Below are 20,962 nucleotides of genomic sequence, written 5' to 3'. Positions count from 1 at the left end.
CTATAAATACCAATATAACTTACTTAAACTATCTCTATTTCCTAACAATCCTAATGTTCCTAATACTCTAATATTCCAGTTTCATAATGGTCCAAGAGTCCTAATGTTCCTAGTAAGCTAATATTCCCAGACTCAATATCCCCAGGGTCCAAATGTTCCAGTACCCTAATGTTCCCAGAATCCTACTTCTAAAATTCTTTCATAAGGTGTAGGGGTCGCTGGCTAGGCCAGCATTCATTACCCATCCCTAATTGCCCTTTAGAAGGTGGTGGTGAGCTGCCTTCTTGAACCGCTGCTGTCCCTGTTATGTAGGTACACCCACAGTGCTGTTAGGAAGAGTGTTCCAGGATTTTGACCCAGCGACAGTGAAGGAACAGCGATATATTTCCAAGTCAGGATGGTGTGTGACTTGGAGGGGAACGTCCAAGTGCTGGTGTTTCCATGTATCTGCTGCCCTTGTCCTGCAAGGTAGTAGCGGGTCATGGGTTTGGAAGGTGCTGTTGAAGGAGCCTTGGTGAATTGTTACAGCACATTTTATAGATGGTACACACTGCTGTCACTGTGCGTCGGTGGTGGATGGAGTGAATGTTTGTGGATGTGGTGCCAATCAAGCGGGCTGCTTTGTCCTAGATGGTGTCAAGCTTCTTGAGTGTTGTTGGACCTGCAATTATCCAGGCAAGTGGGGAGTATTCCATCACACTCCTGACTTGTGCCTTGTAGATGGTGGACAGACTTTGGGGAGTCAGGAGGTGAGTTACTCGCCGCAGGATTCCTAGCCTCTGACCTGCTCTGTAGCCACAGTATTTATGTGGCTAGTCCAGTCCAGTTTCTGATCAATGGTAACCCCCAGGGTGTTGAGAGTGGGGAATTCAGCAATGGTAATGCCATTGAACGTCAAGGGGAGATGCTTAGATTCTCTCTTGTTGGAGATGGTCATTGCCTGGCACTTGTGTGGCACAAATGTAATTTGCCACTTGTCAGCCCAAGCTTGAATATTGTCCAGGTCTTGCTGCATATGGACATGGACTGCCTCAGTATCTGAGGAGTTGTGAATGGTGCTGAACATTGTGCAATCATCAGCGAACATCCCTACTTCTGACCTTACAATGGAAGGAAGGTCATTGATGAAGCAGCTAAAGATGTTTGGGTCTAGATATTACCCTGAGGAACTCCTGCAGTGATATTCTGGGACTGAGATGATTGACATCCAACAATCACAACCATCTTCCTTTGTGCTAGGTATGACTCCAACCTCTAGAGCGTTTCCTCCCTGATTCCCATTGACAGCAGTTTTGATAGGGCTCCTTGATGCCACATTCGGTCAAATGCGGCCTTGTTGCTAAGGGCAGTCACTCTCACCTCATCTATGGAATTCAGCTTTTTTGTCCATGTTTGTGCATGAACCAAGGCTGTAATGAGGTCAGGAGCTGAGTGGCCCTGGCAGAACCCAAACTGAGCGTCAATCAGCAGGTCATTGCTGAGTAAATGCCACTTGATAGCACTGTTGATGGCCCTTTCATCACTTACGAACATACGAATTAGGGGTAGGATTAGGCCACTCGGCCCCTCGAGCCTGCTCTGCCATTCAATAAGATCATGGCTGATCTGAATGTAACCTTAACCCCACATTCCTGCCTACCCTCGATAACCTTTCACCCCCTTGTTAATGAAGAATCTATCTAGCTCTGCCTTAAAAATATTCAAAGACTCTGATTCCACCGTCTTTTGAATAAGAGTTTCAAAGACTCACAAACCCCCTGAGAGAAACATTTCTCCTTGTCTCTGTATTAAATGACCGACCCCTCATTTTTAAACAGTGACCCCTAGTTGTAGATTCTCCCAGAAGGGAAACATCGTTTCCCTGTCAAGACCCCTCAGGATCTTATATGTTTCAATCAAGCTGCCTCTTACTCTTCTAAATTCCAGTGGATACAAGCTTAACCTGTCCAACCTTTCCTTATGAGGCAACCCACCCATTCCTGGTATTAGTCTAGTGAACCTTCTCTGAACTGCTTCTAACACATTTACATCTTTCTTTAAATAAGGAGACCAGTCCTGTGCACAATACTCCAGATGTGGTCTCACCAATGCCCTGTATAACTGAAGCATAACCTCCCTACTTTTGTATTCAATTCCCCTCACAATAAATGATAACATTCTATTAGCTTTTTTACTCACTTGCTGTACCTGCATACTAACCATTTGTAATTCATTCACTAGGACACCCGGATCCCTCTGAATCTCAGAGGTCCTCAATCTCCCACCATTTAGATAATAAGCTTTGTTTTTATTCTTCCTGCCAAAATGAACGATTTCACATTTACCCACATTATACTCTATTTGCCAAGTCTTTGCCCACTCACTTAACCTATCTATGTCACTTTGTAGCCTCCTTACCCCTTCTTCACAATTTACTTTACTACTAATCTTTGTGTCATCAGCAAATTTAGCAACCATTCCTTTGGTCCCTTCATCCAAGTCATTTATATAAATTATAAAAAGTTGAGGCCCCAGCACTGATCTCCGTGGCACATCACTCATTACTTTACTGATGATTGAGAGGAGGCTGATGGGGCGGTAATTGGCCGGGTTGGATTTGTCCTGCTTTTTTTATACAGGACATACCTGGGCAATTTCCACATTGTCGACTAGATGCCAGTGTTGTATAGGAAATCCCCACTTAACGTTGACTCACTTAACGTTGTTTCACATTAACGTCATTAATAAAACACTGACAGTAAATCCACTTAACATTGGCAGTTTGACTGTAAAGCTGTTTGGCACAGACTTCCACTTCTGTGACCTGCCATCGTACAAAGCCTTTCCCACAGCCTTTCCCACTCTCACTGTCAGTCCCTCATCCCCCACACTGCTACCCTTCCCTCCCAGCATCATTCTCCCCCTCCCCCCAAGCAATGTTACTCCCAGTCTGCCTACCCAACCCCTGCCAGTGTTGCCCCCCACCCTGCCTACCCAACCCCTGCCGGTGTTGCCCCCCAGCCTGCCTACCCAACCCCTGCCAGTGTTGCCCCCCAGTCTGCCTACCCAACCCCTGCCAGTGTTACCCCCCAGCCTGCCTACCCAACCCCTGCCGGTGTTGCTCCCCAGCCTGCCTACCCAACCCCTGCCGGTGTTGCCCCCCAGTCTGCCTACCCAACCCCTGCCAGTATTACCCCCCAGTCTGCCTACCCAACCCCTGCCAGTGTTGCTCCCCAGTCTGCCTACCCACCCCCAGCCATGCCTCCCGTGCTCTGTTCTCACCAGAGTCTGTTTTCAGCTGCTTTGCTCCTGGCTCCTGTTCTGAACTGGAGGTCCTGGGTTCTATATAGTGGCAAAGTTAGTCCCAGGATTCCAGTTGCTTCCTACTCTGACTCAATTTCTGTCCCTACATGGAGCCTGGCAAATCTAATATTACTAAGGTGTGTATAATTTTTAAAACAGTGCAATATTTCAACTTGTACATTGGTTTGTCAGGCGAGAAATCTCTCAAGGAACCTAACTCCAGCTTTAGCATTCATTCCTATGGGAACCTATGATTCACTTAAAGTTGCTTCACTTAAAGTTGTGATTTTCAGGATTTACATGAGGATTCCCTGTAGCTGTACTGGAACAGTTTGACTAGGGGCGTGGCTAGTTCTCCAGCACAAGTCTTCAGTGCCATTGCCGGAATATTGTCGGGGCCTTTGCAGTGCCCAGTGCCTTCAGATGTTTCTTGATATCACGTGGAGTGAATCAAATTGGCTGAAGACTGGCATCTGTGGTGCTGGGGACCTCCGGAGGGGGCCAAGATGGATCAACCACTTGGCAGTTCTGCTGCAAATGCTTCAGACTTATCTTTTGCACTGATGTGCTGGGCTCCCCCATCATTGGGGATGGGGATATTTGTGGAGCCTCCTCCTCCTGTTCCTTGTTCAATGGCTGTAGTTACTGATGCTGTAACACTAGGGAGAGCACTTTCTGCACCATGCAAATACAGTCAGGATGTCTGGTCAGGACTTGGGAACTGGTTCCCTAATTAAAATAAAAAGCAAATGTGACAGCATTGTAAGAAATCAGAGCAAAATGATTTAGGAATCAGCAACAAATGAACCTTGGAACAAATTCCAGATTAATTTTGGAGTTGGTCCTCGCAAAGAAGGATCTCAACACCACCTCACACTTTCAATTTATAATTTTTTGATGAGTTAGGATTCAGACCGTGTGGATCTTTCCAGGCACCAGACAGTCTTCTGTTACCCTGGTAATGGGGATTGTGGTCTCCACTGGAGACACCTCCTCTGAGGAGGGAGAGAGGGGCAGAAGGGAGAGGAGGCCGGGTGTCCCAATGCAGCTTCCAGGGGAGGGACCTGTGGGAGGAGAGGCGCAGGCACAAGGGGCGCAGGGTCAGCAGGAAGTCCAAGGTGGAAGGGGCCGCAGAAGACGCCACTATCCTGCTACCAGGGTTTACTGGCAGCGATGCAGCTACCTCAATATGTCTGAGGTGCAATGCCGAAGGAGGCTCCACCTCTCAAGGGAGACAGTGACCTCCATTTGCCAGATGTTCGGCACTGAGATCAGCTCCGACTGTGTGGGTGGACACCACATGACAGTGGCTCTGCAGGTCACAGCTGCCCTCAACTTCTATACCTCCAGCTCTTTCCAGGGCTCAGTGGGGGATCTGTGTGGAGTCTCCCAATCAGCTGTCCACAGTTGTGTCAAGCTGGTGACAGAAGTTCTGTTCAGACCTTTATTCTTTACAGTGTGGATGAGGCCAGCCAGGCTGAGTGAGCCAGAGGCTTTACAGCGATTGCTGGCTTCCCCCGTGTCCAGGATGCTATAGTCTGTACACATGTGGCCATCAAGGCGCCAGCAGGTGAGCCCGGTGCCTTCGTCAACAGGAAGGGCTCCCACTCCATGAACGTGCAGATAGTGTGTGATCACAGGATGCTGATTCTACAAGTCTGTGCAAGGTACCCAGGCAGCTCCCACGACGCCTACATCCTCAGACACACCCAGGTGCCGGGGCTCTTCAGTGCTCCAGCCCTGGATGGATGGCTGCTGGGTGACAAGGGCTATTCCCTCAGAAGGTGGCTCATGACGCCTCTCCGCCATCCAAGAACAGAGGCAGAGAAGTGTTATAATATGAGTCATTCTCCAAAATTGTAGAGAGGACCATAGGTCTTCTCAAGATGCACTTCCAACACCTGGACCATTCAGGGGGAGCATTACATACCCCCCAGAGCGGGTGTCACTGATAGTGGTTACATGCTGCGCTCTCCACAATCTGGCACTGGCAAGGGGGGACCCACTGGAGGAAGAGGATCTTGATGCAGCTCCACAGGCCACAGAGGATGAGTCCAGTAGTGAGTTAGAAGAGGAGCACGGTGAGGGGAACACTGAGGGTGTGGAGGCAGACCTCGGGAACCTCCAGGGAGGCAGGGACACCAGGGATGCCTTGACCCAATGGTCCCTCAGCTAGGCTGCAAAGATCAGCTTCAACCACAGCCAGGGCTGCCTCCATCCCGAGTGTCTGAAAAGACCCTTTCATTTGAACCCAAAGAACACTCAGTGCCTGTGCAATAAAGTTCAGAATCACTTAGGTCCAGCATTACAGACTGGCATCCGCTGGATCAATAAAATAAAAAGGAGAAGCATATTCAGGCCATGATGACAAAAACACAACTTATCTCATTTTGACAATTCCAAACTATTTACATAACCTTCTCTGGTCTTCATTCCCAGACCAGTATAGATAAATTAAACATAAATGAACATAAAGTTACCCATGAACTGTCCCTCTTGTGTTCATGGTGCCTTTAACTTACATTTGCGAGTGCTACATCTTGGTGTTTCCCCCCTCGCTGGCACCGGTATTGGAGACAGCCTCACTCTGCTGTCCTGTTGGCCTTGATGTCCTTGGTGTGCATCCTCTGGCCAGTGGAGCCTGTGCTGGCCCCGCCTGGGAGGGAGCGTCCAGTGCCACGGCTGGCATTTCCCCAGTCACCACAGCCTCATCAGATGCCACGGTCACTGGCAGAGGAGCTGCTGCCGTCATCCAGAGCGCCCTGAGAGGAGCCCACAGAGACGACAGGCAGCTCGTGCGCCAACCTGAGGTCGCGCTGGACCTCCCTGCTCACCATTGATGGACGGGTACCTAGCTGGGATACTGGGTGCCTCATCCATCTCCCACACTGACACTGACCACCTGAGCTCAGTGCGTGTGTGAGGGCTGCAGGTCTGAGCACAACTCCAGGAACCCCTGATTCTATCCCTGGAGCTGCCTCTCCATGAGAGTCGCCACTCTCTCAATGGAGGAAGCAGTGTGCTCGGCCATGAGGGTCAGCGCAGTGCTGATACTCTGCAGGCACTCCTCCACACAGAGGCCATGGCACGCTGACCCTCATGGATCTCCGTCAGATCCTTACGCACATCCCGCTGGACATCCAGCATCTGCTGCCTAATGGACGACTCCAGAGGCTCATCATCAGCCTTCGACTGAGCATCATCCTGTTCTCCAGCAGTCCTCCCACTGCCGGTGCCCTGGGCACTCTCTGCCTCCGCCTACACCTCAAGTGAGTGTGAAGTGCCCTCACCAATGTGCACTAAGATACTAATTGCCAATTTAATGCCCACCAAGGTGTTGGTATCTGCACTGGTGCCTGCTGCAGAGAGTGGGTGTGACTCTGGTGACAGTAACACCCGGTGGCTCTTCGGGGTCCAGAGAGCGAACGCCTGCTGGTGAACATAAAAGGGAGAACAAGGACATGTCATTAGTTAAACTAATGTTTTAACTGAAACTGTCGCTGTGCATGTCAGGCACCCTGGTGAGACAATGGAGATCTGCACCATGGTGCCATCGTCTTTCAATGATCAATGGAGACTCCAGGTTCGAGGCTCCCATCAATGAAGAGGCTGCACTAGAATGGTTACACAATCTGAAACTCTCACCTCTGTGCCCTGCGCTTTTACCTTCATGTGGCACCCCCGCCTCTCCACGCCCGGTTGCACGGGGAGTGTGCCGGCTCTCCAGCTCCAGAGTGTCCTGCTCGAACCTGCTGAACAGCAGCAGGGTGGCCGGGCCTCGGACTGTACGTACCCTCTCTGATTGGTTATGGCTCGTCTCCTCCTGAAAGGACAGAGGAGCATTGATTAGTCCACTCTCTACCTGCAGCGCCATTGCAGCCTGGCCAACCCCAGCTGAGGGACACCTCGCACGGCACATCTGAGTTGTGGCCCTCAAGCCTCAAGGCCCTCAGTCCAAGCAGCCTGGGCTCACACCCTTGGCCAGCTCCGGCGTTATTGACAGTTGTCACTCAGACTCTAGCACCCCTGAGGTCCACGGAGGGGACGGCCAGACCTTAACACTTTTGCACACTGACCCACGCCAACACGGTACCCGCCCTGCCTGAGTGCAGCAGGTCATTGAAACGCTTGCAGCACTGCACCACATCATGGCTGCTCACCAGGGCTGCCACCTCCTCCTGTGCCCTCTTGATGAGGTGCGGTGGCCTCCTCCTCCCATCCTTGGGGACAAGGGTGCCCCTTCTGGCAGCCACCTCCTCCAGGAGGACGGTGAGGCACTGATCTGAAAAGTGGGGAGGCCGAGTGCCCACCCAACCTGCCCTCCCGCCTGGCATTTGCTGCTGCACTCGACTCCATCTTTACAGCGGCATTGGACCCGGTGGCCAACAGATCCCCGCCCATGTGCCAGTGGTCGCAGTGTGGGCTGAGAGCCCATGTGCCAGTGGTCACAGTGTGGGCCGAGAGCCCATGTGCCAGTGGTCACAGTGGGGGCCGAGAGCCCATGTGCCAGTGGTCGCAGTGCGGTCCGAGAGCACATGTGCCAGTGGTCGCAGTGCGGGCCGAGAGCCCATGTGCCAGTGGTCGCAGTGCGGGCCGAGAGCACATGTGCCAGTGGTCGCAGTGCGGGCCGAGAGCCCATGCGCCAGTGGTCGCAGTGTGGGCTGAGTGCCCATGTGCAACTGTTTCTGGTGCTTGGCCGGCTGACGTCAGGAGTTACAGTGTTGTTTAATTGTCCACCGCCATTTCTGACTGGATGGGTCAGGACTGCAGAACTTTATGATCTGTTGGTTGTGGAATTGCTTAGCTCTGTGTATCACTTGCTGCTTCCATTGTTTGGCACACAAGTCGTCCTGTGTTGTAGCTTCACCAGGTTGACACCTCATTTTTAGGTATGCCTGGTGCTGCTCCTGGCATGCCCTCCCGCACTCTTCATTGAACCAGGGTTGATCGCCAGGCTTGATGGTAATAGTAGAGTGGGGGATATGCCGGGCCTTGAGGTTACACATTGTGGTTGAGTACAATTCTGCTGCTGCTGATGGTCCACAGCACCCCATGGATGCCCAGTCTTGAGTTGCTAGATCCGTTTTAAATCTATCCCATTTAGCACATCATGATGAAGGGTATCCTCAGTGTGAAGACAGGACTTTGTTTTGACAAGGACTGTGCAGTGGAAACTCCTGCCAATACTGTCATGGACAGGTGCATCTGCGACAGGTAGATTGGTGAGGATAAAGTCAGGTAGGTTTTTCGCTCTCGTTTTTTGTCTCAACAATCTCTGCAGGCCTGGTCTGGCAGATAAGTTCTTCAGGACACAGTCAGCTCGATGGTAGTGGTGGCACTGTGCCACTCCTGATATTGACATTGAAGTCCCCCACCCAGGGGCACCCTTGCCACCCTCAGAGCTTCCTCCAAGCGGTGTTCAACATGGAGGAGCACTGATTCATCTCTAATGTTCTCAGAACCCTAATTTTACAGTATCCTAATGCTCTTAGAATATGGATGTTCCAGTGGATGTTCCAGTGGATATTCCAGTGGATATTCCACTGGATGCTCCAATACACTTATGTTAGAATAAAAGGTCACCTTGGAACTGTCAACAAGCAGGACTTTCCCAAGAAATCACCTGTCCTTTATGGTACTTGAGAAGGAGTTGTTTGTTTGCTTGAACTGAAAAGCACTTTACTCAATGAAAAGTTGGAAGACAGAAAGGCAATCTCATGGCAGAGGCAAACCTTAAGTTTGAATCTGTGGTTTTGTTTTCAGTCTAGTTGGAGAACAAGCTGAGGAAAGAAGGCTACCCTAACTGGCTCCCTCTTGCCTAAAATTGTGTGTGGCTATCGACCTGTAGCCAGAGTCATCATGCTCACCTGCGTGCGACTAGTCTGCATTTGGACCTGTAAAGCTGAGAGTTGGTGAGAACTTCCAGACATCCACCTGGACCAGTGGCCTATCTTCACACGAGGGAACTCCACGTCGACAGTGTCGAGACCCTGCGGACATTACCCTCTATTCCATAATGCCCATCCTCCAAAGCCCATCTCTGCAGAGAGACTCTATCTGTTTGTCCTTTGTTTGTCTGTGTATGTGCTGGGGGAATTCTTTAGGAAGAGATAGACAGTTATACTTCTCAATTACAATTGTGTGTTGACCAGTACTTGCAACTTGTTAAAAGAAGTTTTGTTTTAAAATACTCATTCTGAGTTTATGAAAGAAACCTGGTCAGAGTCTCTTTTCTTCTGTGTGTTAGAGATATAGGTGCACTATTGGCCACTTCAGTGAGAAAATTAAACACTTAAATTAATAGCATGGCCTGCAGAGTAGTGCAGATTCCTAATTTTGTTAATAACCTAATGTTTGAAGTACCCTAATTTTCCCAGAATCCTAATATTCCAGTACTGTAATATTCCCAGTAAACAAAGGCTCCAGAATCCTAGGGTGGGATTTTCCAGTCCCGCCCACTGCCAGGGTCATCCGGTTCCACTAAATGTCAATGAACCTTTGGCTGGGCTGCTGAATATCCTGCGGCATGTCCCCCAACAACAGGACCAGAAAATCCTGGCCCTAATGTTCGCAGTCCCCTAATTGTTCCCAGTATCCCAATGTTCCTGTGCCCTATTGTTTCTCTAGTAACCTGATGTTTCTTGACATAATCCTTCTTTTCAAATCCCTCCACAGCTTCACCCTACCCTCTGTAATCTCCTCCAACTCCACCACCCTCTGAGATATCTGCACTCCTCTAATTCTGGCCTCTTGTGCATTCCCGATTTTAATCACTCCACCATTGGTGGCCGTGCCTTCAGCTTCCTAGAGCCCCAAGCTCTGGGATTCCCTCACTCCGCCTCTCTACCTCGCTTTCCTCCTTTAAGACCCTCCATAATTGTGGCATGGATAGTAGACTAACAGGAAGCAGAGAGTAGCCATAAATGGGTCTTGTTCTAGTTGGCAGAATGTGAGGAGTGGTGTGCCACAGGGATCAATGCTGGGGCCTCAACTCTTTACAATTTATATAAATGACTTGGATGAGGGAACCAAAGGTATGATGGTAAATTTGCTGATGACACAACGATAGATAAGAAAGTAAATAGTGAAGAGGATGTAAGGAGGCTACAAAAGGACATAGATAGGTTAAAGTGAGTGGGCAAAGATCTGGCAAATGGAGCATAATGTGGGTAAATGTGAAGTTGTTCATTTTGGCAGGAAAAGTACAAAAGAAGCTTATTATCTAAATGGTGGGAGATTGCAGAACTTTGAGATTCAGAGGGATCTGGGTGTTCTAGTGTGTGAATCATAAAAGTATACAGGTACAAGTAATTAGGAAAGCTAATAGAATGTCATTTTTTATTGCGAGGGGAATTGAATACAAAAGTAAGGAGTTCAGGGCACTGGTGAGACCACATCGGGAGTACCGTGTACAGTATTGCTCTCCTTATTTAAGGAAAGATGTAAATGTGTTAGAAGCAGTTTGGAGAAGGTTTACAAAGCTAATATCAGGAATGGGCAGGTTGTCTTATGAGGGAAGGTTGGACAGGTTAGGCTTGTATCCACTGGAGTTTAGAAGAATAAGAGGTGACTTGATCGAAACATCGATCCTGAGGGGTCTGGACAGGGTGGATGTGGAGAGGATGTTTCCTCTTGTGGGAGAATCTGGAACTAGGGATCATGGTTTCAAAATAAGGGGTTGCAAATTTAAGACAGAGATGAGGGGAAACTTTTTCACTCAGAGGGTTGTGAGCCTTTGGAACTTTCTTCCTGAAAAGGCGATGGAAGCAGAGACTTTGAATATTTTTAAGGCAGAGGTGGATAGATTGTTGATTAACAAGGGGGTGAAAGGTTATCGGGGATAGGCAGGAGGGTACATTCGGATCAGCCATGATCAGATTGAGTGGCGGAGCAGGCTTGAAGGGCCGAGTGGCCTCCTCCCACTCCTAATTCATATGTTTGTATGTTAAACCCCACCTCTTTGCCAATCTTCTGGTCATCCGACCTAAATATATCCTCATGTGACTTGGTGTGATACTTTATTTAATAATGTCCCTGCAAAGTCCCATGGGATATTTCATTACATTAAATAAGCGATAGATATATACCTTGATGAATTTCCCTTTAACCATCGTTCACTGTAGACTTCCTAAATAAACTTCCCTACTTTTTAGCGACAGCTCATCCTGCTTTGCCTCTGGAATTGTTTTAGTTATTCTCACTGTGAATATAAACCCATTGGAGTGTTCAATCTATCCTATCATTTGGCTTTACTTTACAGAGATTCTAAGATTTAAATTTCATCCTTTGACTCATTATCTGAAACTCGATTACCTGAAGCCCGAAGAACAGTGCAGGGTAGTATTTCCCCTTTGGGTGCAATCAGGAAATCGAGTACAAGTTGTGTTCGAAATCAATCTCCATTTTTCTGAAGCCCAGCACATGAGTGCAACGATAAGACTGAAGCATTTGCTACAATCATCAGCCAGAAGTGCCAAGTGGATGATCCATCTCAGTCTCCTCCGGAGGTCCCCAGCATCACCGATGCCAGACTTCAGCCAATTCGATTCACTCCATGTGATATCAAGAAACAGCTAAAGGCACTGGATACTGCAAAGGCTATGGGCCCTGACAATATTCCAGCAATAGTACTGAAGACTTGTGCTCTAGGATTTGCAGCGCCCCTAGCCAAGCTGTTCCAGTACAGCTACAACACTGGCATCTACCTGGCAATGTGGAAAATTGCCCAGTGATGTCCTGTACACAAAATGCAGGACAAATCCAACCCGGTTAATTTCCGCCCCATCAATCTACTCTCGATCATCAGTAAAGTAATGAAAGGGATCATCAACAGTGCTATCAAGCAGCATTTGCTTAGCAATAACCTGCTCACTGACGCTCAGTTTGGGTTCCGCTAGGATCACTCCGCTCCTGACCTCATTACAGCCTTGGTTCAAATATGGACAAAAGAGCTGAACTCACGAGGTGAGGTGAGAGTGACTGCCCTTGACATCAAGGCAGCATTTGACCGAGTGTGGCATCAAGGAGCCTTAGCAAAACTGGAGTCAATGGGAATCAGGGGGAAAACTCTCCGCTGGTTGGAGTCATACCTAGCACAAAGGAAGATGGTTGTGGTTGTTGGAGGTCAGTCATCTCAGCTCCAGGACATCACTGCAGGAGTTCCTCAGGGTAGTGTCCTCAGCCCAAACATCTTCAGCTGCTTCATCAATGACCTTCCTACCATCATAAGATCAGAAGTGGGATGTTCGCTGATGAGTGCACAATGTTCAGCACCATTCATGACTCCTCAGATACTGAAGCAGCCCACGTCCAAATGCAGCAAGACCTGGACAATATCCAGGCTTGGGCTGACAAGTGGCAGGTAACATTTGCGCCACACAAGTGTCAGGCAATGACCATCTCCAACAAGAGAGAATCCAACCAACGCTCCTTGACATTCAATGGCATTACCATCACTGAGTCCCCCACTAGCAACATCCTGGGATTTACCATTGACCAGAAACTGAGCTGGACTAGCCATATAAATACTGTGGCTACAAGAGCAGGTCAGGGGCTAGGAATTGTGCGACAAGTAACCCACCTCCTGACTCCCCAAAGCCTATCCACCGTCTACAAGGTACAAGTCAGGAGTGTGATGGAATACTCCCCACTTGCCTGGATGAGTGCAGCTCCCATAACACTCAAGAAGCTTGACACCATCCAGGACAAAGCAGCCCGCTTGATTGGCACCACATCCACAAACATTCACTCCCTCCACCACTGATGCACAATAGCAGCAGTGAGTACCATCTACAAGATGCACTGCAGAAACTCACCAAGGCTCCTGCAACAGCACCTTCCAAACCCGCGACCACTACCACCTAGAAGGATAAGCAGCAGATAGATGGGAACACCACCACATGGAAGTTCCCCTCCAAGCTACTCACCATCCTGACTTGGAAATATTTCACTGTCGCTGGGTCAAAATCCTGGAACCCCCTTCCTAACAGCACTGTGGATGTACCTACACCACATGGGCTGCAGCGGTTCAAGAAGGCAGCTCACCAGCACCTTCTCAAGGGCAATTAGGGATGGGCAATAAATGCTGGCCCAGCCAGCGACGTTCACATCCTGTGAATTATTAAAAGAAATTTATGATTCAAATTCCACCCCCTCCCGGCTTATTTGCATAAACACAAATGTTAAATTTTTCATTATGATTTGCAATTAAGGCAGTGTAACAGAATGTAGCTGTTTATTTTTGCATTAATAAATATTCATGGTAATCTGGTGGAGTTTGATTAATAAAGGTGAAAAGAGTTTATCAAAATATATGTATTATTAATGAGTGTCTAGTCCCTCACCCATGAGTAAACTGATTTCATATCATTGCAAGCAACTTTAAACAACTCTCCTGATCCAGTTTCATCTGTGGGTGTCTGTCAGGTGCTTGGGGAATTAAATATTTTTATTATGTAAAATCTTTTAAACATATCTGATGGTGCCTGTGCATCTTGTTATGAATTCAATTCATGATGTCTGAGTGTGTTAAACTTGCAGTCTATTGACATTGTAAATTTATAAGTGCAGGATGTTCCAGTGCTACAGCGATTGCTGCCTAGCAACAAAGGTAGGGCCCTCTGCAAGTATTTTGATAGCTTTCCCAGGTCAGTTCAAGGGTCATTGAACAACTCTGCTCAGGGAGTCAGTCTGCTCACTAAGAGGTGTCACATACACAGGGACAGCAATAGACACTGTGAAATAAGCTAAAAGAAGGGAGCAAGGAAATAGGGTCCAAATTAAAGAAAGAGCTGCAGTTAGCAGGCTGACTCTGTACTGTGGACTGTTGGGGCAAAGATACCCCTTCGGAACTGGCGTTCAGCTTGGCACAGCCACAGGTCTGAACGTGTGCTTGTGAGCTCGTGTTGAGCCACTCAGGAATCCAGAGAGAATCTCGGAAGGTGAGATTGAAACCCTGCAAAGTGGGCCAATGCTAAAGCCATCTGAGTGGGGGAGATATTTGGAGAGAATTCCAAGGCAGGATCTTCAAAGGAGAAGATTGGAAACCTTCATGAGAAAGATGAAGTTTCAGTGAGATTGGTTGACTCACAATGGGACTATCTTCTGGGTGATTTCTTCAGAAACCTATGGACTCTGTCTCGGTTGGAGTCTGTCATTTACTCTGTGGTGTGCTGTGTTCGACCACAGTTGGTCTGTTAACTCACATGTACCTGGTACTTATCCTGAATGAGTATGATACATATTATAATAGTTTTATCTTTCTGACCTTGTAAACCTCCCTGTCGCTTGCCATTTTAACACTCCACCCTGTTCTCTTGCCCACATGTCTGTCCTTGGCTTGCTGCATTGTTCCAGTGAAGCCCAACGCAAACTGGAGGAACAGCACCTCATCTTCCGACTAGGCACTTTACAGCCTTCCGGGCTGAATATTGAATTCAACAACTTTAGATCTTAAACTCCCCCTCCCCCCATCCCCACCCCGTTTCTCCCCCCTCCCTTTTTTTTCAATAATTTATATAGATTCTTCTTTTCCCACCTATTTCCATTATTTTTAAATCTAAAACTGAAACTTTGTTAGTCTTTCCACCCCACCCCCACTAGAGCTGTACCTTGAGTGTCCTGTCTTCCATTCTTAATTAGCACTTTTCTTAGAGAAATATCACCACCTTCAACACCTCTTTGATCCTTTTGTCTGTGACATCTTTTGATTATCTGCTCCTATCACTGCTTGCTTATCTCCACAATCACCCCACCCTCAACTTCTCTCTCCCCCCACCCCCCACCTTAGACCAGCTTATATTTCACCTCTCTCCTAACTATACTCAGTTCTGCCGAAGGGTCGTGAAGGCTCGAAACGTTAACTGATTTCTTCTCCGCCGATGCTGCCAGACCTGCTGAGTTTTTCCAGGTAATTCTGTTTTTGTTTTGGATTTCCAGCATCCACAGTAGCTTTTAGCTTTTTGTTTTTATCTCAAAGTTTATTTTTGTTTGTTCAAAACCTGTGGAATTTTGGGGCTTTATTCCAAAAACAGGTGTCTTGAATCTCAATCTTTATCGACTTGAAAATAAAATATTGGTCCCCCCACATCCCGGGGTCTGACCAACCATCAGGACAAGCTTCATTTTAAGTCTCCTTGAATGAACAGTTTCCATGGTGATTACTTCAATCTGCAATCGGTGCCGATTTTGTGGCTGGTTTCCAGCCAAATGAATTTTCACCAGCCTGAAAGATGGTGGGAAATGAATGTGGAACTGGCCCTGGTCTTTTCCACGGGTTCAGCTGCTTTTACCTATTTCGGGCAGCTCGGGCCAGTGCCAGCAAGTGAACTCTCCAACTCTGCAAGTTTACGGTCCATTCTGCCCAGACTTCATGAAGAATTCCAAACCTTCACTCTGCTCTTTCCTCATTTCCCGGCAACTTCCTCTGCTCCAGCTTTTCTCTGCCGTGTGCACTGCTGTCTGCCTCACTCGCTCCATGTGACATTGTCTGGTATAGAGTGCTCTCCCATGTTTGTTAATTGCTTCGAGGGTGTTGGTGAAGTGATGGGTGTCTCCTCCCTCCAGCTTTTTTAAATAAAAACACTGAGGAGAATGACAGAGAGTGGGCTTGGGTCTGGATCAACACTTGCCTTTCAAAATCACCGTCTGCTGCAGTGAAAACCAAATCTTTCCTGACTGGGTTTCATTCCTCTCATAGTCAGAATTAAAACATATGGTGATGTGAGTGTGAAGTTTCACAGAAGACTCGACTGACCACATTGTAAAATAAACAGCTGACTTTATATATTTTTACATATATATATATACACATTGATAAAACGCTGTGAGTACAGAATAATATAAACAGCAGCACTAGGCAGGTGGAGGGAATTTAGCTAAAGCTGCAAGATCAGAATTTTTGCCTGTGCCTTTGCACACTCCATGTTCCTGGGTTAGACGGGGTAAGACCCGTTCAGTGATACGTCGGTGCTGCTATTGAACGATTGCACATTTTGAGTTAGAGTTTCGAAAAGGGTTTACATTCATTTAATGTTGGACAGGATCTCGATTGCAGATCTTTTCGATAACAGCCTGGAATCAGTCTGGAGCTGGCTTAGAAATGATCCAGAGTAAAGCTGGCTTCAGAGCCAGACCTGGTGAGTTATATCTGGGTCATACCGTAGAACTGTTTAAGATGTATAGATAGTCACACAGTGTATGGAGCCTCTTCATTCAGTCACACTCCCCCCTGACTCCTTGTGGTTGGCACTGGGCAGGGGGAAAGACGGGCCGGGGGGGGGGGTCCCAGTTTTAGCACATGTGACAGTCAGACTGTGAGTGTGTCCCTGCTCCCTCCGCACTATACACTCTTAATCCTGATCCGGACAAAGAGAGTTGCCGGTGAGAGGGAGGCCGCATCCCTGGACAGTAAGTGGACGTGTCGATAGCCTGTGGGTACAAACAGAAACATAAATTAAATGGGGAAGGGGAGGCACTGACACAGAGGGAAACCTCCGAGATGGGAATGCAGCAGCATCTCTCTGGCAGTGGCTGCAGGGATGAGGGGTCAGGTCTAGAAATGGCTCAAGCCACAGATTACTGACTCCATTGTTACTGGCAGGATTGCAGTAAAGTCAGGCCCTGCATGACCAGGGAAGGCAGAACGTAGACTCGGCTGAGTTTAACATCTGGGTCTCATTAACATGTCGTTTCCAGTTGGTGGGACGAGGCTGTCCAGCTGGGAAAACCAGGTGGCCGGAAGTCCACCAGGGGAATGCTCCTGATACGTGGACTGTGGGTCAGTGGGAGATTGGTGGGTCTGGTGGTGGAGTGCCCTACAGGGGGCTTTGTGACCAGAATCCAGCTCCCAGCCCAACGACCCACACCATCACTCCCATTCCCCCTGTCACTGCCCCTCTCCCTGTCACTGCCCCTCCCCCATCACTGCCCTTCCCCCATCACTGCCCCTCCCCCATCACTGCCCCTCTCCCATCACTGCCCTTCCCCCATCACTGCCCCTCCCCCCGTCACTGCCTCTCCCCCCGTCACTGCCCTTCCCCCATCACTGCCTCTCCCCCCGTCACTGCCTCTCCCCCCGTCACTGCCCCTCTCCCTGTCACTGCCCCTCTCCCATCACTGCCCCTCCCCCATCACTGCCCTTCCCCCATCACTGCCCCTCTCCCATCACTGCCCCTCTCCCATCACTGCCCCTCCCCATCACTGCCCCTCCCCCATCACTGCCCCTCTCCCATCACTGCCCCTCCCCTGACCCTGCCCATCCCTGTCACTGCCCCTCTCCCATCACTGCCCCTCCCCTGACCCTGCCCATCCCTGTCACTGCCCCTCCCCCATCACTGCCCCCCCATCACTGCCCCTCCCCTGACCCTGCCCATCCCTGTCACTGCCCCTCTCCCATCACTGCCCCTCTCCCATCACTGCCCCTCCCCCATCACTGCCCCTCCCCCATCACTGCCCTTCCCCCATCACTGCCCCTCTCCTGAAACTGCCCCTCCCCATCACTGCCCCTCCCCCCATCACTGCCCCTCCCCATCACTGCCCCTCCCCCCATCACTGCCCCTCCCCATCACTGCCCCTCCCCCCATCACTGCCCCTCCCCATCACTGCCCCTCCCCATCACTGCCCCTCTCCTGAAACTGCCCCTCCCCATCACTGCCCCTCCCCCATCACTGCCCCTCCCCATCACTGCCCCTCCCCCCATCACTGCCTCTCCCCCCATCACTGCCCCTTCCCCATCACTGCCCCTCCCCCATCACTGCCCCTCCCCCATCACTGCCCCTCCCCCATCACTGCCCCTCCCCTTCCCTCACTCTGCCCAACCCTTGACATTGGCCCCTGAAGAAGAGTCATATTGGACTTGAAACATTAACTCTGTGTCTCCCTGCACAGATGCTGCCAGACCTGCTGAGTTTTCTAGCACTTTCTGTTTTGATTTCAGATTTGCAGCAAGAGCAGTTGCTTCAGTTCCTTTGCTTCCTGAATCAGGAGATTGTGGATCAGACTCTTCCGGAGTTTGGGGCCCATCTCCACGTGATGTTCTGTGGAGAGACATGGTGGGTCTCGGCTGACACTCACCCCCAATGCCTCACCAGAAAGATATCTCACTTCACCTTTACCCTTCATGCCTCATGGAAAGACATCCTACTCTTGGCTGTCCTGCAGGAGCATTCCCTGTGTGAAGGTCCTTGTATCAGGAGCATTCCCTGTGTGAAGGTCCTTGTATCAGGAGCATTCCCTGTGTGAAGGCCCTTGTATCAGGGACATTCCCTGTGTGAAGGTCCTTGTATCAGGAGCATTCCCTGTGTGAAGGTCCTTGTATCAGGAGCATTCCCTGTGTGAAGGTCCTTGTATCAGGAGCATTCCCTGTGTGAAGGTCCTTGTATCAGGAGCATTCCCTGTGTGAAGGCCCTTGTATCAGGGACATTCCCTGTGTGAAGGTCCTTGTATCAGGAGCATTCCCTGTGTGAAGGTCCTTGTATCAGGAGCATTCCCTGTGTGAAGGCCCTTGTATCAGGGACATTCCCTGTGTGAAGGTCCTTGTATCAGGGACATTCCCTGTGTGAAGGTCCTTGTATCAGGGACATTCCCTGTGTGAAGGTCCTTGTATCAGGAGCATTCCCTGTGTGAAGGCCCTTGTATCAGGGACATTCCCTGTGTGAAGGTCCTTGTATCAGGGACATTCCCTGTGTGAAGGTCCTTGTATCAGGAGCATTCCCTGTGTGAAGGTCCTTGTATCAGGGACATTCCCTGTGTGAAGGCCCTTGTATCAGGGGCATTCCCTGTGTGAAGGCCCTTGTATCAGGGGCATTCCCTGTGTGAAGGTCCTTGTATCAGGAGCATTCCCTGTGTGAAGGTCCTTGTATCAGGAGCATTCCCTGTGTGAAGGTCCTTGTATCAGGGGCATTCCCTGTGTGAAGGTCCTTGTATCAGGGGCATTCCCTGTGTGAAGGTCCTTGTATCAGGGGCATTCCCTGTGTGAAGGTCCTTGTATCAGGGGCATTCCCTGTGTGAAGGTCCTTGTATCAGGGGCATTCCCTGTGTGAAGGTCCTTGTATCAGGGGCATTCCCTGTGTGAAGGTCCTTGTATCAGGAGCATTCCCTGTGTGAAGGTCCTTGTATCAGGGGCATTCCCTGTGTGAAGGTCCTTGTATCAGGGACATTCCCTGTGTGAAGGTCCTTGTATCAGGGACATTCCCTGTGTGAAGGTTTGACACTGGTGAATGAGTGGACAGGGAGAGGCTCTGGTTTCTGGTACTTTCAGGTAGTCACAGCTGAAGATGCTTCTGTTCACCAGCAAAGATAACCATTGAATCCACTGCCTTTACTCTCCACCAAAGCTACTCTGGAGGGGTCACCTCATTCAGCTCGGCTGTACCACACTGACACTGGGCTAACTTACTGCAGGAACCAACATGAAAACAGGAGCCTCAATCTTAACCCTCCTGTGCGGGGGAAGGAGGGACAGTGTCAGAGAGGGAGAGGGGCTGTGTCAGAGGGGGAGGGGCAGTGTCAGAGGGGGAGGGGCAGTGTCAGAGGGGGGAGGGGCAGTGTCAGAGGGGAGGGGCAGTGTCAGACGGGGAGGGGCAGTGTCAGAGGGGGAGGGGCAGTGTCAGAGAGGGAGAGGGGCAGTGTCAGAGGGGGAGGGGCAGTGTCAGAGGGGGAGGGGCAGTGTCAGAGGGGGAGGGGCAGTGTCAGAGGGGGAGGGGCAGTGTCAGAGGGGGAGGGGCAGTGTCAGACGGGGAGGGGCAGTGTCAGAGGGGGAGGGGCAGTGTCAGAGGGGGAGGGGCAGTGTCAGAGGGGGAGGGGCAGTGTCAGAGGGGGAGGGGCAGTGTCAGAGGGGGAGGGCCAGTGTCGGAGGGGGAGGGGCAGTGTCAGAGAGGGAGGGGCAGTGTCCGGAGGGGGAGGGGCAGTGTCAGAGAGGGAGGGGCAGTGTCAGAGAGGGAGGGGCAGTGTCATGGGGGCAGTGTCAGAGGGGGAGGGGCAGTGTCGGCGGGGGAGGGGCAGTGTCATGGGGGCAGTGTCGGAGGGGGCGGGGCAGTGTCGGAGGGGGAGGGGCAGAGTCAGAGGGGGAGGGGCAGTGTTGGGGTGGGAGGGGCAGTGTCAGAGGGGGAGGGGCAGTGTCGGAGGGGGAGGGGCAGTGTCAGAGAGGGAGGGGCAGTGTTGGGGTGGGAGGGGCAGTGTCAGAGGGGGAGGGGCAGTGTCAGAGGGGGAGGGGCAGTGTCAGAGAGGGAAGGGCTGTGTCAGAGGGGGAGGGGCAGTGTCGGAGGGGGAGGGGCAGTGTCGGAGGGGGAGGGGCAGTGTCGGAGGGGGAAGGGGCAGTGGTCGGAGGGGGAGGGGCAGTGTCAGAGGGGGAGGGCCTGTGTTGGAGGGGGAGGGGCTGTGTCAGAGAGGGAAGGGCTGTGTCAGAGGGGGAGGGGCAGTGTCGGAGGGGGAGGGGCAGTGTCGGAGGGGCAGGGGCCGTGTCGGAGGGGGAGGGGCAGTGTCGGAGGGGGAGGGGCAGTGTCAGAGGGGAGGGGCAGTGTCAGAGGGGGAGGGGCAGTTGGAGGGGGAGGGGCAGTGTCGGAGGGGGAGGGGCAGTTGGAGGGGGAGGGCAGTGTCAGAGGGGGAGGGGCAGTGTCAGAGGGGGAGGGGCAGAGTCAGAGGGGGAGGGGCAGTGTCAGAGGGGGAGGGGCAGTGTCGGAGG

At 50.6% G+C, this 20,962-nt stretch overlaps 1 protein-coding gene across 1 annotated transcript in view; it reads right to left on the bottom strand.

The window, feature by feature from the left end:
- Positions 1–16,040: 16,040 nt before the first annotated feature.
- Positions 16,041–20,962, bottom strand: part of LOC144668091 (1-phosphatidylinositol 4,5-bisphosphate phosphodiesterase delta-3-like) — a 200,989-nt gene continuing 196,067 nt past the window's right edge. The window contains exon 15 of the mRNA XM_078529869.1: positions 16,041–16,710. Coding sequence (XP_078385995.1) covers positions 16,622–16,710 — 89 coding nt within the window. The 3' untranslated portion in view covers positions 16,041–16,621. The remainder of the gene's footprint in view (positions 16,711–20,962) is intronic.

Source organism: Cetorhinus maximus, chromosome 25, assembly GCF_964194155.1.
Source record: "Cetorhinus maximus chromosome 25, sCetMax3.hap1.1, whole genome shotgun sequence".
Classification (NCBI taxonomy): Eukaryota; Metazoa; Chordata; class Chondrichthyes; order Lamniformes; family Cetorhinidae; genus Cetorhinus; species Cetorhinus maximus.
This window is presented reverse-complemented; position numbering and strand designations above follow the sequence as displayed.